General features: G+C 46.5%; 1 protein-coding gene across 1 annotated transcript in view; it reads left to right on the top strand.

The window, feature by feature from the left end:
- The window catches only part of LOC308651275 (signal-induced proliferation-associated 1-like protein 2), a gene marked incomplete at its 3' end in the record, with an annotated part of 82,813 nt that extends 69,942 nt beyond the window's left edge, over window positions 1–12,871 (top strand). The window contains 3 exon segments of the mRNA XM_081298201.1: window positions 7,495–7,628; window positions 8,527–8,715; window positions 12,680–12,871. Of these exon segments, the coding sequence (XP_081154327.1) occupies window positions 7,495–7,628; window positions 8,527–8,715; window positions 12,680–12,871 (515 nt within the window).
- Between the last annotated feature and the right edge of the window lie 2,453 nt (window positions 12,872–15,324).

The raw sequence follows: 15,324 nt of genomic DNA, 5'->3' as shown, positions 1-15,324 counted from the left end.
AGGAATCTCTGTATGCTTTCCGTACTGGCTACACTAATTTGCAATCTCACCAGCTCTGTATGAGTGTTCCTTTCTCCCTGCATCCTCATCAACTGTTCTTATTATTTGTATTCTTAATAGCTGCCATTCTGAGTGGAGTGAGATGAAATATTAGAGTAGTTTTGATTTGCATTTCTCTAATTGCCAGAGATGTTGAACATTTTTTCTTTTTTTTTTAAAGAGAATTTCTTTTTAATATTTATTTTTTAGTTTTTCAGTGGACACAACATCTTTATTTTATTTGTATGTGGTGCTGAGGATCAAACCCAGCACTGTGCACATGCCAGGCAAGCACGCTACTGCTTGAGCCACATCCCCAGCCCTGAACATTTTTTCATATATTTGTTGATTGATTGTATATCTTCTTCTGAGAAGTGTCTTGGCCCATTTATTAATTGAGGGTTTTTTTTGGTATTAAGATTTTTGATTTCTTTATATATTTACTAACATCTATCTGATGTTAGTGTGGCAAAAATTTGCTCCCATTCTGTAGGCTCTCTGTTTATACCTCACTGATTGTTTCTTTTGCTGAAAAGAAGCTTTTTAGTTAGAATCCATCCCATTTATTGATTCTTGATTTTATTTCTTGCACTATAGGAGTCTTACTAAGAAAGCTGGGGCCTAATCTGACATGAGGAAGATTTGGGCCTACTTTTTCTCCTGTTAGGCACAGGGTCTCTGGTTTAACTCCTAGGTCCTTGATCCACTTTGATTTGAATTTTGTGCATGGTGTGAAATAGGGACTTAATTTCATTCTGCTGCCTATGGATTTCCAATTTTCCTAGCACCATTTGTTGAAGAGGTTATCTTTTCTCCTACATGTTTTTGGTGCCTTTGTCTAATATAAGATAACTGTATTTATGTGGGTTAGTCTCTGTGTCCTCTATTCTGTACCATTGGTCTACATGTCTATTTTGGTGCCAATACCATGCCATTTTTGTTACTATTTCTCTGTAGTATAGTTTAAGATCTGGTATAGTGATGCCTCCTGCTTCACTCTTCTTACTAAGGATTGCTTTAGCTATTTTGGGTCTCTTATTTTTCCAAGTGAATTTCATGACTGCTTTTTCTATTTTCTATGAGGAATATCATTGGGATTTTGGTTAGAATTGCTTAAATCTGTATAGTGCTTTTGGTAGTATGGTCATTTTGACAATATTAATTCTGCCTATCCAAGAACAAGGGAGATCTTTTCATCTTCTAAGGTCTTCTTTAATTTCTTTCTTTAGTATTTTGTTATTTTCAATGTAGAGGTCTTTCACTGATTTCCAGGTATTTTTATTTACTTTTTGAGGCTATTGTAAATGGGGTAGTTTTCCTAGTTTCTCTTTGAGAGCATTTGTCACTTATGTACAGAAATGCCTTTGACTTATAGGTGTTGATTTTATATCCAGCTACTTTACTGATTTCATCTATTAGTTCTAGAAGTTTTAGGATGTTTTTAAATTTTCTAGGTATAGAATCATATCGTCTGCAAATAGTAATAGTTTTGAATTCTTCTTTTCCTATCCATATCCCTTTAATTGCTTTCATCTGTCTAATTGCTCTGTATAGAGTTTCAAGGACTTTGTTAAATAGAAGTGGTGAAAGAGGGCATCCCTGTCTTGTTCCACTTTTTAGAGGGAATGCTTTCGATTTTTCTCCATTTAGAATAGTGTTGGCCTGGGCCTTAGCATAGATAGCTTTCACAATGTTGAGATATATTCCTGTCATCCCTAGTTTTTCTAGTGTTTTGAACATGAAGGGGTACTGTATTTTGTCATGCTTTTTTTGCATCTATTGAGATGATCATATGATTCTTATCTTTAAGTCTGTTGATGTGATGAATTACATTTATTGATTTCCATATGTTGAACCAACCTTGCATCCCTGGGATGAATCCCACTTGATTGTGGTGCATGATTTTTTTGATATGTTTTGTATTCCATTTGCCAGAATTTTATTGAGAATTTTTGAATCTATGTTCATTAGAGATATTGGTCTGAAGTTTTCTTTCTTTGATGTGCCTTTGCCTGGTTTTGGAATTAAGGTGATATTGGCCTCATAGAATGAGTTTGGAAGTGTTTCCTCTTTTTCTATTTCATGAAATAATTTGAGGAGTATTGGTGTTAGTTCTTCTTTGAAGAACTTGTAGAACTCGGCTGTGCATCCATCGGGTCCTGGACTTTTCTTGGTTGGTAGGCTTCTGATGGCATCTTTTATTTCATTGCTTGAAATCGATCTGTTTGAATTGTATGTATCATCCTGGTTCAGCTTGGGTAAATCATATGACTCTGGAAATTTGTTGATGCCTTTGATATTTTCTATTTTTTTTGGAGTACAAGTTTTCAAAATAATTTCTAATTATCTTCTGTATTTCTGTGGTGTCTGTTGTGATATTTCCTTTTTCAGCATGGATGTTAGTAATTTGAGTTTTCTCTCTCCTTCTCTTTGTTGCATGGCTAAGGGTTTATCAATTTTATTTATTTTTTCAAAGAACTTTTTGTTTTGTCAATTTTTTCAATTGTTTCTTTTGTTTCAATTTTATTGATTTCAGCTCTGATTTTAATTATTTCCTGTCTTCTACTGCATTTGGTGTTGATGTGTTGTTTTTGTAGGGCTTTGAGATGTAAGGTTAGGTCATTTATATGTTGCCTTTTTTTTCTTTTAAGGAATGAACTCCATGCAGTGAACTTTCCTCTTAGTACTTCCTTCATAGTGTCCTAGAGATTTTAGTGTTGTATCAGTGTTCTCATTTATCTTTAAGTATTTTTTAATCTCTTCTTTGATGTCTTTTATAACCCATTATTCATTCAATAGCATATTATTTAGTCTCCAGGTGTTGGAGTAGCTTTTATTTTTTATTTTATCATTGATTTCTAATTTCATTTTATCGTGATCTGATAGAATGCTGAATAGTTATCTCTACTTTTTTGTATTTGCTAAGAGTTGCTTGGTGGCATAGTATATGATTTTTAGAGAAGAATACATGTGCTGCTGAGAAGAAAGTGTATTCACTGGTTGATGGATGTAATATTCTATATATGTCAATTAAATCTAAGTTATTGACTATATTATTGAGTTCTGTAGTTTCTTGTTTAGCTTTTGTTTGGAAGATCTGTCCAGTGGTGAGAGAGGTGTGTTAAAGTCACCCAGAATTATTGTGTTGTGGTCTGTTTGACCCTTTTGAACTTGAGAAGTTTGTTGGATAAACATAGATGCTTCATTATTTGGGGCATATATAATTGTTAAGTCTTGTTGGTTTATGGTTCCTTTAAGCAGTATGAAATGTTCTCTTTATCCATTTTGATTAACTTAGGCTTGAAGTCTACTTTATCTGATATGAGGATGGAGACCCCTGTTGTTTCCGTGGTCCATGTGAATGGTATGTTTTTTCCTAACCTTTCACCTTCAGTCTGTGGATGTCTTTTCCTATGAGATGAGTCTCTTGGAGGAAGCATATTGTTGGGTCTTTTTAAAATCCAGTGTGCCAGTTTGTGCCTTGATTGGTGAATTTAGGCCATTAACATTCAGGGTTATTATTGAGACATAATTTTTATTTTCAGCTATTTTTGTTTATTTTTGGTATCTAACTTGATTTGGTTTCTCCTTTGATTGATTTTTTTCCTTTAGTGTAATCCCTCCCTCTGCTGATTTTCATCATTGTTTTTCATTTCCTCCTCATGGAATATTTTGCCAAGGATGTCTGTAGTGCAGGCTTTTTAGTTGTAAATTCTTTTTTGTTTATCATGGAAGGTTTTTATTTTGTCATCAAATATAAAGCTTAATTTTGCTGGATATAAGATTTTTGGTTGGCATCCATTTTCTTTTCATTTTGAAATGTGGGATAGCATGAAAAGACCAAATTTAGGAGTTATTGGGATACAGGAAGGCATAGAGTTCCAAACCAAAAGAATGAACAATGTATTCAATGAAATAATATCAGAAAAATTTCCAAACATTAAGAACAAATTTTAAAATGAGGCTTACAGGACACCCAATGTACAAAATCACAACAGATCCACACCAAGGCACGTTATAATGAAAATGCCTAAAATACAGAATAAGGAGATTTAAGAGTCACAAGAGAAAGGAATTAGATTACATATAGGGGGAAAACAATTAGAAGTAATACACAAATTTTGGGCTTCCCAATTATTTTTTACATATAATTTCTGATAGACTTAGTGAAATGATTACTTGTTTGGTTTAATAGTAACTTCAGAACCACTAACGCACACACAGGACCCATGGCAGGAGCAAGTGGAGGTGGCTGCTGGACAGGCAGCATTTGGGATTGACAGTGAGTCTCCTTCGTGTTGGTTCCAGACCCCTGAAGGACTGCTGGTGATAGAATCGCTTTTTGTTCTGGTTTGGCTTTTCTGTCAGGAGCACCTCTGCTTTCAGCTTGCAGGACAGCAGGGATTGTGTATTACATGTGCACTTTAAGAGGTGGTGCTGAGTTAAAGAAGGTCACGGAGCTAAGCCAAGAGTAGGTGGGTGGTAGGAAGCCAAGCCTGGAGGCACAAGCTGGTAGCCAGGTGCACTAGAGTTCCCTCCCTCAGGAGAACACCTAGCAGTAGGCCCAAGGACAGGGCTCTTTCTCCTCCCACAGTGAAGCCACAGTGGAGCTCAGCACACAGTAAGCCTACCACACTCCCTTATTTGGGCTGAATACCTCCAAACTAAACGGATGACCCTTCTCCAGGACATTAGCTCTGGGAAGCACTCACCTGTACCAGCCACTGGGCCCTGGCCTGCATCTAAACAGAGATATGAAGAACAGGACAGAAAGCTATAAGACACTGTCAGGAGCAATTGAATTCTTAAATAAAGGGAGGGATGCATCATTGTCCTGTTTTAGGTTATTCAACATATAGAAATTTAAAAATCCTTAGGTGGGATGATAGACGTTCATTCAGAGGGTGTAAATTCAGAATCAGAAAGGACCAGTGAGGCTGTTGAATGGAGTGGTCAAGTTAGGAGAGGCCCGAGGAGGGGCCCCACCTGATCAGGGAGATGCTCTGAAGGAGATGGGTGCCCTGGCAAGAGAGTCCAGGGTGCGCAGCGACAGGCCTGGGGAGGCCTGGCCTGGAAGGTGGGACTTAGACTGGCACGGGGTGCCACGGAGACCTCGGGCAGAGTGCTAGTGTGGAGCAGCGGTGTTGGGTTGAGAGGTGGTTGGAGGCTGGGAAAGGAGGGTGAGTGGGGACATGGGGAATAGGCGCTATCTTTGCTGACAGGCAGTGGGGGCCCTCGATGGAGTGCCTTGTCTCTGAATAGAAGGCCTTTTCCCCTGGACCTCCCGACCCCAGTTGTAAAAGGGAGGTGTGCTTCTCACCCTGAAGGCAGTGCGGGTCTGTCGGCTGTCCCCCTGGCTTCCGCTGAGCATGCTGCTCTTACTTGTTAGGCATCAGGAGCAGTGACCTGCCCAGGTGATCTGGGCTCTCAATTTTGCCATGAAAAGGGGTTTTATGTATTCACTCTTTCTCCCTAAAATATTTTGAAACTCTAGGTTCATCTTTTGGGCGTTACCAAACCTGGAGCCTGGCGCCTGGCACATTCTGCAGCCACCTCCCTGGGTGGTGTCCTGGGGGCAGTGGCGCCCTGGTGCCTGGCTGTGTTGTCATTTGCTTTTGGAATATTCTCAACACGTCTCCAAAGGGACACAGAAGTCATCAGGATAGTTTGTGGCAGCAGAGCAGGCCCTAGGCTGCCTCAGTGTGCACTCTCACGGACAGTGTGATGCTGTGGGTCCCCCCACTCACCTAGATTCAGGAGATGGCCCATGTTAGTGTTGCTGGTCTGTTCCTGTGACTGTTTCTACTGAAGTTGCAGATGACTGCTCCTGGCTCAGTTTGCCTCCGACCCGGCCTTTTTTAATGAATGTTGCTTTCAATGGATTTTGTTAGAATAGTTACCTGGCCCTTAAGAGGATACACTACACCTGAAGGAAATGTCCCCCTTAAAAAGATCTAATGGCTCAGTCAGTAATGCATCTTCCAGCCCCTTACATGGTGTCCACTGCTCCACCCAACCCGCTCTGTAAGAAGATGGTGTCGGCAGTCCCTGGGCTGGTTTCTAGGCAGCCCAGGTGGAACTTGCCTCCCAGGACCGTTCACATTGTGCCCTGGTGGCCGTTGCTCTGTGTGAGACTGGGAGTCGTCCTGCTTCTGCTTTCTCAGTAGCACGTTCTCCCCAGAATTCTTGTGGCAGGCAATGTTAGCATAGCCGAAGCCTTTAGGGAACCATGGGTTTCCTCTAAGTACCTGGTGTTCACTGTTAGGTTTTTTTGTAGCTAAAAACGTAAGTCAGGCAAGATTAGCCAAAGCTAGTAAGGTGACATTCAGAAGGGTTAACTGGTGTTCGCAAAGAGGGCAGAAAAGTCAGTTGTGTGAGCATGCGCCCTGGAGAACCAGCTCTCCACAGTTCATTAAGACGTGAACAAAAAGCACCTGAGGGTCTGCGTCTGCCACCTGCTCCACATGAACGAGTAGAGTGGCTGCTAAAAATAGGCACGCGTTTGAGCAGCATTAATAAACGTGGGTAATTGCTCCCTGTTGGCGCAGTTGCGCTGTACCTCTGTGTGGTGTTGAGAATTGGCTGTTTCCGTGGAAGTCCTCATAAAGTGTGGCAGGTGCATGAAGCACAGTAACGCCTTCAGCAGAGCTCGCTGACGGGAGCCCTTGTCCAGGAGTTCAGGAGAACTGTCCACAGAGCGGTGAGCTCCCATCATGGACATCTCTGGTCCATTTCAGGAGTCAGAATTGCTTCCCAGAATATTCTTTGCTACCACTGCTGACCAATGACTGGCCACATGGTCATTGTCATAGTCATCCTCCAGGAAGCTGGTGCCTGAGGGTCCTGTGCTAGATGGGCAGGACAGCACCAGGTTCCTTTCTGCCATGGATTGTATGATTCTAGGTCCCTTCAAGGACCAGCAGTTTATGGGAAAGAAATGACTGACAAGCGAGTCTAGTAAGAGATTGGATTCGTAGATGTGGTGTGACCATAGCAACCTCATGACCTCTTATGTATTTCCTGTTGCTAGATTTTGACCTGGACATGAGAGGTTTTAGTAGCAGTGTAATGAAAGGTGACCTCGCTCCTCCACTGATGACCAGGGTCACTCTGGCCAGCCTGGATGGTTTGTTAGGTGCCCCCAGGAGCCCTCATTCAGTCCAAGAAGGTTCCTCCCAGGTGGAAGGGGCTGTGCTGTGCGGTCTGGCTTCTGCGAGGAGCAGGGACCAGCTTTGGGCAGCAGCCAGGAGGGGCGGTGCACTCTCTGTGGCCATGCCCTCCACAGCTTTGGGCCGAGAGTCTTCTGCTCTGATCTAGCAAAAGCAGAATGAGATGAGGAAGATAAAAAGGAAGTGACGTGAGATGGAGTCCTTTGTCACATGAATTGGAGGGGCCACTGAGGGCCCTCGCTGCCTGTGTCCTCTCTCCTGATGCCACCTCTCTCTTGCATTGTAGAGCACCAGAACTACTTTGGAATAGACGAAAACCTCGGCCCTGTGGCTGTCAGCATCCGGAGGGAGAAGGTGGAAGACCCCAAAGAGAAGGAAGGGTCCCAGTTCAACTACAGGGTGGCTTTCAGGACTAGCGAGGTAACAGGCTGCCCTGCCCTGCAGCTGTCCAGGCTGAGTCTCCAGAGCACCACTGCTCTAGCCAGACAGGGCCTGGAGGGCATTATTTAGTGTATGACCATACATTTAAGGTAATTGAAGAAGGGTTGCAGGATGTTATTCTAAGTGAAAACTTTGGAAACCTGACTCATATATTCAATGGCAATGATTTTGCTGCCACCTTACAAGGTAGAATGGGTAACAGGATAAAGACCTATAAAGGGCTGGACACAGAGGACAAAGGCTATAATGCACGTCAGAACCAAAAATTAGTTTAAAATCCAACATAAAACTGGGTGGCCTGAGATGGGTGAGTGTTCTCCGGTGCTCACACTAGTCTAGGGGCGCTGTGTACCCACACTCAGTGCACTGCAGACCCAGGTTAATTTCCGGCCTGACTCTTTTTAATGAAGATTGATATTGGTCATTTCCAAACATACTTTGTATGGCCATGTGAATGTGACACCGGAAGCCACTGTGTGGTGAATGTGCACTTACAAGACTGCCATGGCCACCTGGTGCAGGGTGGTGGCTCAGTGGGCAGCTTCACTGGTAGTACAGAGTCAGAGCTCATCTGCACTGTGGTTTTGGTCCCTAGCCTGTTGGATTCAGAGGGGTGTCTGCTTGTTAACTGTCTGGAATGTGTGTTTTGATGGACACTTACCCATCTGGGAGGAGAGAGCCCTGTCCAGTCCTGCAGCTTATGTGGACACGTGTGGCCCTGTGTCTTGCCTGGGGTATGCAGCTATTCTGGTGACCTAGGATCCATGCTAGATATATACACATGAGATGAAGTCCCTCTCGGTGACCTGGTGGAGTGTTGCCCTATATAGATAACCAAGAATAAGCACTAACTGCGCTCTGGTGGCTGTTCCTACAGCTCACAACCCTGAGGGGCGCCATCTTGGAAGATGCTGTGCCCTCCACTGCCCGGCACGGCACCGCACGGGGACTGCCACTCAAGGAGGTGCTGGAGTACGTGGTCCCGGAGCTGAACACACAGTGCCTGCGGCAGGCCTCCAGCTCCCCCAAGGTCCCAGAGCAGCTGCTCAAACTGGACGAGCAAGGGGTGAGTATGGCGCGAGGGTGTGTGAGTCTGTGTCTTATTTATGAGACCTTGAGTGTCCTCGTCATCGGCTTTGAAGACCACTTCCTGTAAACACTTGGAGCTCTGCTCTGCAATTTCCCCAGCACACCTTCCTCCAGTTCAGAAACCTGCTGCTGCGCGGCGGCCGTCTTGGCTGCATTGTTGGTGTGTGCCAGCGAGCAGGAGCGCATCCCTCGTCTGAGAGTAGATGATGTGCAAGCCTGGTGGCCCTTATGCTTATCCTTGTCTGTTCTGAGGACAGTGCTGACAGGTGGGTGTCCCAGACTGCATGAGGAAGACCAAGACTGATGGGACTTTGTCCCTCTCCCATGGGGGCAGCGAGGCCAAGACCACCAGGGCTTCCCCAGGCAGAATAAGGAAGAGAACTTGGAGACATGGAAGTGCAGTGAGCACCTGTACAAATCTAGAGGAGATGGCCTTTTGCTGAGCCCTCTTTGGGTAGAGTTCACGGGTGCTACACGGGCAGCCGCTGCTCGAGAACCCTGACCATTCCAGTTTCTTTACAAAGAAGGAAGCTTGCGAGATGGGGGCAGTAATACTAAGGCGAAGCAGAGTGTAGAGCCCTGGAATGCTGGGCAGGGTCTTGTGTGAAGGTTTTCCTCTGGGACAGCTCAGGGTAACGGGAGCTGTGTGCGGAGCAGGTTGTGCTGAAGAAGAGGTCACAGGCTGAGGAAGAAGGAGCAGGGATGACGTGGAGCCCATCATGTTCATAGACACTGCTCAGGAGCCCACCAGTGCTGCACAGGCTGAGATGGTGGCATGGTGGGTGGAAAGGAGTCTTTCATATTTCATATGCAAAATTACTTGTAGGGGAAACTGAGCGGCAGGTGTCTGAGTGCAGATGATTTATTTTAGTGAGTGAATTAGTTTTTAAATCCAGGATTAAAATTTTTAAAAGGTAGTAGTCACGTGTACTTCCAGAATTTCCCAAGGAAAATATTTTGCATGTTTTAGGAGGACTATGATATGAGTCTTTCTAGGTAAGGTAACACCACACTGGAAATGAGAAGCTGATATGGTAACACTCATATCAAATACTCCTGAGATCATACTGTCTCAAGAGCAAAAGCTGGCATGTCAGAACACTTGAGTGGTCAGCCTTTCAAGTGGCAGGATGCGCAGAATATGGTGACCCTGATCGTGGCTAGTAGAACGTGGGGAATAGGAAATGTCCTAGAAGCAGTCTTGGAAATGGATTGTGGAGGGGTAGAGAGGGTGTCTCAGGGCTGTCCTTCCCTCAGTCAGCACAGGCTCCACAAGAGTTGTACTCCAGCTAGGCCATCTGGGCAAGACTGTTTCTCCTTATGGTCAACCCCTCTTCCCCTTCATGGCCTCTCAGCCCTTGTCCACCTATTTACCTACATGGCAGATTGCTCAGGAACAGACTTCATTCTGCCTTAGTGAGGCCTGTGCTCGAGGAGGTGCAGGGCCACAGTGAGGGCTCTGCTCAGAGAGGAGCTGGACCACCATGAGGGCTGTGCTCAAGGGGGTGCAAGGCCACAGTGAGGGCTGTGTGTGGAAGGGACCTGGGCCACAGTGAGAGTGTGCTCGAGGGGGTACAGGGCCACAGTGAGGGCTCTGCTCAGAGAGGAGCTGGACCACCGTTAGGGCTGTGCGTGGAGGGGACCTGGCCACAGTGAAAGGCTCTGCTCGGAGGGGAGCTGGGCCACTCTGAGGCTGCGTGCTCTATATGAGGACTGAGCCACTAGGTATTCAGACTAGATTCAAGACAAATCTGAGGCTTTGTTTTTATCACCTTGGTTTTTTGTCAATGATCACAATACTTCTAGCCTTGGGTTACAGAAGCCAATTGTGATCCTGTGCAGAAAGGACAGGGACACATGCTGGTTCTTCTGCCATCCGTGTGTCCGTTCATTTAGGACCCTGACACCATGGAGGTTGTGACAGTGAGTGTTTTTGTCTGCAGCAGTGCCCAGGGGCAGCCTCCTCTCACCTAGGGCTGGTATCTGCAGGGAGAGTTGTAGAACCTGTAGAATGGTGTATGCTCAATAAAGCAAAGGTCAAGCAGCAAAGGTGAGACCCTCAGAGCAGTGCGTGAGAAGCCCAGCTAGCAACATTATGTCCTGCAGCTGCTATTTGGGGCCTTGATACCGCATGTGCTGTGACCAGAGCATCTGAGGAGAGCAACTGAGGGGAGGTGAGACTTATTCTGGCTCTCAGTTTCAGAGGCCTCAGATCATGGTACAGAACTGCATGGTAGAAACAGGGCAGGCAGGCAGAACTGGAAGCCTGCTCCTTCCAGGGCAGCCAGCAAACGGAGAGCAAGAGAAGAGAGTCCAGAGGACAGATGCAGCTCCCACAGCCACGCCTGCAGTGACCCACTTCCTCCAACCACACCCATCTGCTTACAGTCACCACCAGGAGTTCATTCAAGTTATTAATCACTAAATGGATTAATCCTGATGAGGTTACAACCTTCATGGTTCAGTCATTGCTGAAAAGCCCCATTCAGAACCTTGCTGCATTGGGGACCTGCTTTCAGTCTATGAGCTTTTAGGGGGACACTTCTGATCCAAACCCTACCACTAAGTATCCTGATTCCACAGTCACTCACTCATCAGTGCTTGTATGACAGTTGTGAATCACAAGAGTGTCCCTAAGGTAAGATCTTGGCAGATCTCCTGACATTTATCATGAAATGCCATAGGCATTTCTATTATAACATTATGTATTTATTTGTTCATTTTGGGGGGAAATTTCTTTTCTTGACCCTGCTAAAGAACCAGTTCTTTATTGACTTGGTAGCTTCTGCACATCGTCTCCCGCCCACACGGAGGTTGGGACCCTGGTCTGCACTGTGCGATGGGGAACTTGTGGCTGAGTGGTGCCCAGCCAGGGCCTGGTGCTTTCACTGCTACGGCGTTCGTCACTGCATGTCACTGACTTGCCTGGCCATGAGCAGAGGACGTTCCTGCCACCCAGGGAGGTCACTGCAAGCAGTGTTTGTGGTCATTGGGAGGCAGTACAGACAAGGTGCTGCACCTGTGCTGCCCTGGAAGTGAGGGCACCGTGCCGTGTTTTACGTGACAGGCAGTTGTGGGTTTGGATCCAAGGTTCTGCTTCACATCTTGGTGATAAATATGCACAGTGACAGACCCATGTATGACTGTCTGTCCCTTTCTGAGGCTCAGGTGCTGGTGAGAGGGGCTCTGATGGCCCGACTGGGAAGCTCTCCTTGGAGGAAAATGGAGGCTGTGAGAACAGACACAGTTGTGCCCTGCCGTGGAGGGCGAGCCCCACTTCTAGCGCCCTGGTGGGGACAGGGAGCAGTTGGGCAAAAGCCCGCCCAGCGTGGCTGGAGCTCTTCTTGGCACAGTGCATCTTTAGCAGACAGGGAAAGATGTGAGAAGTGGCCGTGTTATTCAACCAGAGTTACTCCTGTGGAAACAAACAACTCTCTGTTAATGCACATCCATCGCAGGTCCCACTGGGATCTTTCCTTAGCAGACCTTTTTTTTCTTTCCTGTCTTATATGTTTCCATGAATGTTCAAATACATTAAAGAAGGAAATGGCATTAGAACCACAGAGGGAATCTTGCTAAAGTTCTTGGCCTTTCTCCTGCCTCTGCAGGCCTGAGATCAAGTATTTGCCCCCTGGCCTATTTACCGAGAGCACAAACCTGACTGCCTGTCCTTTTGGAACCCCAGCAAATCCCACACGATTGGCCATTTGTTGGATCTCCTGGGGATTCCAACACTTTTCCAGCTGTGTTTGGGGTTTCCTGGTTGTTACTTCTTTGTAGCACCTCATACAGAGATTGTGCCTTCTTTTTTGCTCCTTTGCTTGTGAAAATCATCCTGTGTTTCCTGAGGACAGAGCTCCAGGCTTCTGTTATTCTCGTTTTCACTGGAGTTAGCTCATCTGGTACTCTTTGCAAGTAATGACATTTCCTCCCCATTTCAGCTGAGTTTTCAGCACAAGATTGGGATCCTCTATTGCAAAGCAGGACAGAGCACGGAGGAAGAAATGTACAACAGTGAGACAGCGGGACCAGCTTTTGAGGAATTCCTGGACCTTCTGGGCCAGAGAGTGCGGCTGAAAGGATTCACTAAATACCGCGCCCAGCTGGACAATAAAAGCTCCATGCCTGCGTGAGCTCAGATCTACTGAGTGGGGTCCTGTGCACGCCTGCTCTTGGCCCCAGGAGCAGCCCACCGAGCTTCTTGGGTCAGTATGGATATCCTCAGGTGAGCAGGGAGCTCACTGTCCTCAGGAAAGCAGGGGCTCATTTCTCAGTGGGTGTGTGTCAAACGTTGCATGCCTGACAGCTAGTGCTTTGTGACACTAGCAGAGATTCCCCATGTTTCCCAAAGAATCTCAGTGTGGTCCTCCCCTTTTGCATACCCACCTCTGTGACACCCTTGTGTCGTCACATCATGGACCAGCACTGTGTTCATTGCTGAGACAGAGCATTGGCACATTGGTTGGTGTATGTTATTGGGCTCATTCATTTCTAGATTCATGAGCTGAGCAGTGGAGTTGAAGCAGTGAGGAGGAAGCCAGGTGTCCTGCTTTCCAGGGACCTGAGTCAGGTTGCTTGGAGTGGGACACACATCAGCTCTCAAGGGCCAGATTGACTACCTGATTCAAATATGGGCTTTCTGCCCCCGGGGGTATGTGAGTTGTCCAGTATCTTCCAGATGTCCTCAGAAGCTCCGTGTATTTCATCTTCCTGCTATTATTAGATTGCTACCAGCACTTGAAATACCAGGCAACATAATTTTAAATATTTGGGGGAATTCTTATTCCCCCAAATATTTAAAATTATGTGGAGAATTCCCCCAAATATTTAAAATTATGTGGAATTCCTGCTCTTTCACTGAAAGGGGATAAGTAGATGATAAGTCTGGGATCTGAGAGCTAGTAGGAGGGTGAAGCAGGAGCTGTCCCTGTGGGTGCCATGGTATGGCCAGCCCTGGAGCAGAGCTGGCCATATGTGAGCCTGCCTGCCCTTCTTTTCTGTGTCCAGCCCTGCCCAGTGCCTGCTCGGCCTGATGCTCTGTCCAGATGAGGGTGGTACCTGAGTCAATCTTGGGTTTTGATGTGTTTCTAAATTTGAATGGTGTTGTCTCATGTGGGCCCCATGTCCTCCATGTGTGCCAGGCTGGAGCATTTCCCCAGTGCATGTCCACTGCTCATGCCCCAGGTATGTAAAGGCAGGGAAGTGACCCACGACACCCCACATATGAATATCCACATGCATTCAGAAGGATCCACGTGACCTTTCTTGATTTTCTTGTCTAACTCCCCTTTGCTAAAAACCATAGCCCAGCTGCTAGAGGCCACTGTGGTGCCCTGGGGACCTCCTTGTGGACAGCCACTGTGGATATGGCTCCTGTTGCCAGTGGGGGGGGGGGGGGGGCATCCTCTCTCTTCAGTGGGAGGCACTGAGAAATCCCTTTTAGAATGTGTGGTCCGTGAAGTATGTGGCACTATGTCTTCCCTCGTGTAGAGTTGACAGCGGCCTTGTGATCTCAGCAATGTCCCCAGTGCAGTAAGCTCAAAGATTTTCTTTCTGCAATTTAGGGAATCGGGTACCACATTAACACTCTGTAGGACTTGATTCAAGTCTGGGCCCAAGAAGAATGGAGTAGGAATGGGGCTGACCACTGAGACACCCTCGTCACTGGGCAGGAGTGACCAAGTCAGGGCAACACCCCCTTGTTCTCTGCTGCCAGCCCCTGAGCGAGCCTTGTTGGTTTCCTCTTTCCATTGCGTGCTGGTGTCTGGGGTAAACCTTCACGGCACTCACTTGGCGTGGCCTCTGGGTGCTGCTGGGCCAGGCTGGTTATATCACAACCTCAGGAGCACTGCTCCCCCGGGCTCTCACTGTTGGCTGTGCTTCTCTGATGTGAGGTGGGGCCTCAGGTCCAGGAGCGACTGCTGTGCTGGCTGCATTGGCTGCTCTGTCTCGCACCGCCCACCTGGGCTTGGGGGTCAGTGAGTCTGCCCTTTCTCATGTGGCTGAGCTCCCGCATCCCAGCTGGGTCCACTGTCAAGCTCTGAGCCAAGAGAGTTCAAGGGGATCATTGCTTCCTGAAGTCCTGTGAAGAAGGTCAGTGTGCGTTTCCTGAGGGTCCACAGGCGGTTCCCTCATCTTGGCTACTGATGGCAGAGACAGCAGGTGCCTTCTAGGATAGCCGAGAACCGCACAGCACTTCTTCCAGATAATGTCTGGACTGTCTCCAAGTCAGATGTAAATACCAGAGAGTCATGCTACAGGGCTCAGAAGGAAAGCAGTGGAGGTCCATGAAGGTTGAATATATTCCTATTTCAAAGTAAAAATTTTAGATTTTAAACTAAAAAAGATTTACCCAAAATGACTGCTCAAAGGTTTCCCCAGAAGGTGCAGCAGGGAATGCACAGGTTAGAAGTGTTATCTCCTGCTGTTTAAGAAATAGAAGAGTCACAGAAGCCAAGGAGACACTGAGGGGTGGCCCCGAATTCTGCTGGCCTTGCTCCTACGCAAGTGTCTGTCTTCATTGGCCCTGTGCAGAGTGGTCCAGAACTTCTCTCTAGAATTATTTTAGAGTTACTGAGTTGATTGG

Source organism: Spermophilus citellus (assembly GCF_964194105.1).
Source record: "Spermophilus citellus genome assembly, chromosome: 6".
Taxonomy (NCBI): Eukaryota; Metazoa; Chordata; class Mammalia; order Rodentia; family Sciuridae; genus Spermophilus; species Spermophilus citellus.
This window is presented reverse-complemented; position numbering and strand designations above follow the sequence as displayed.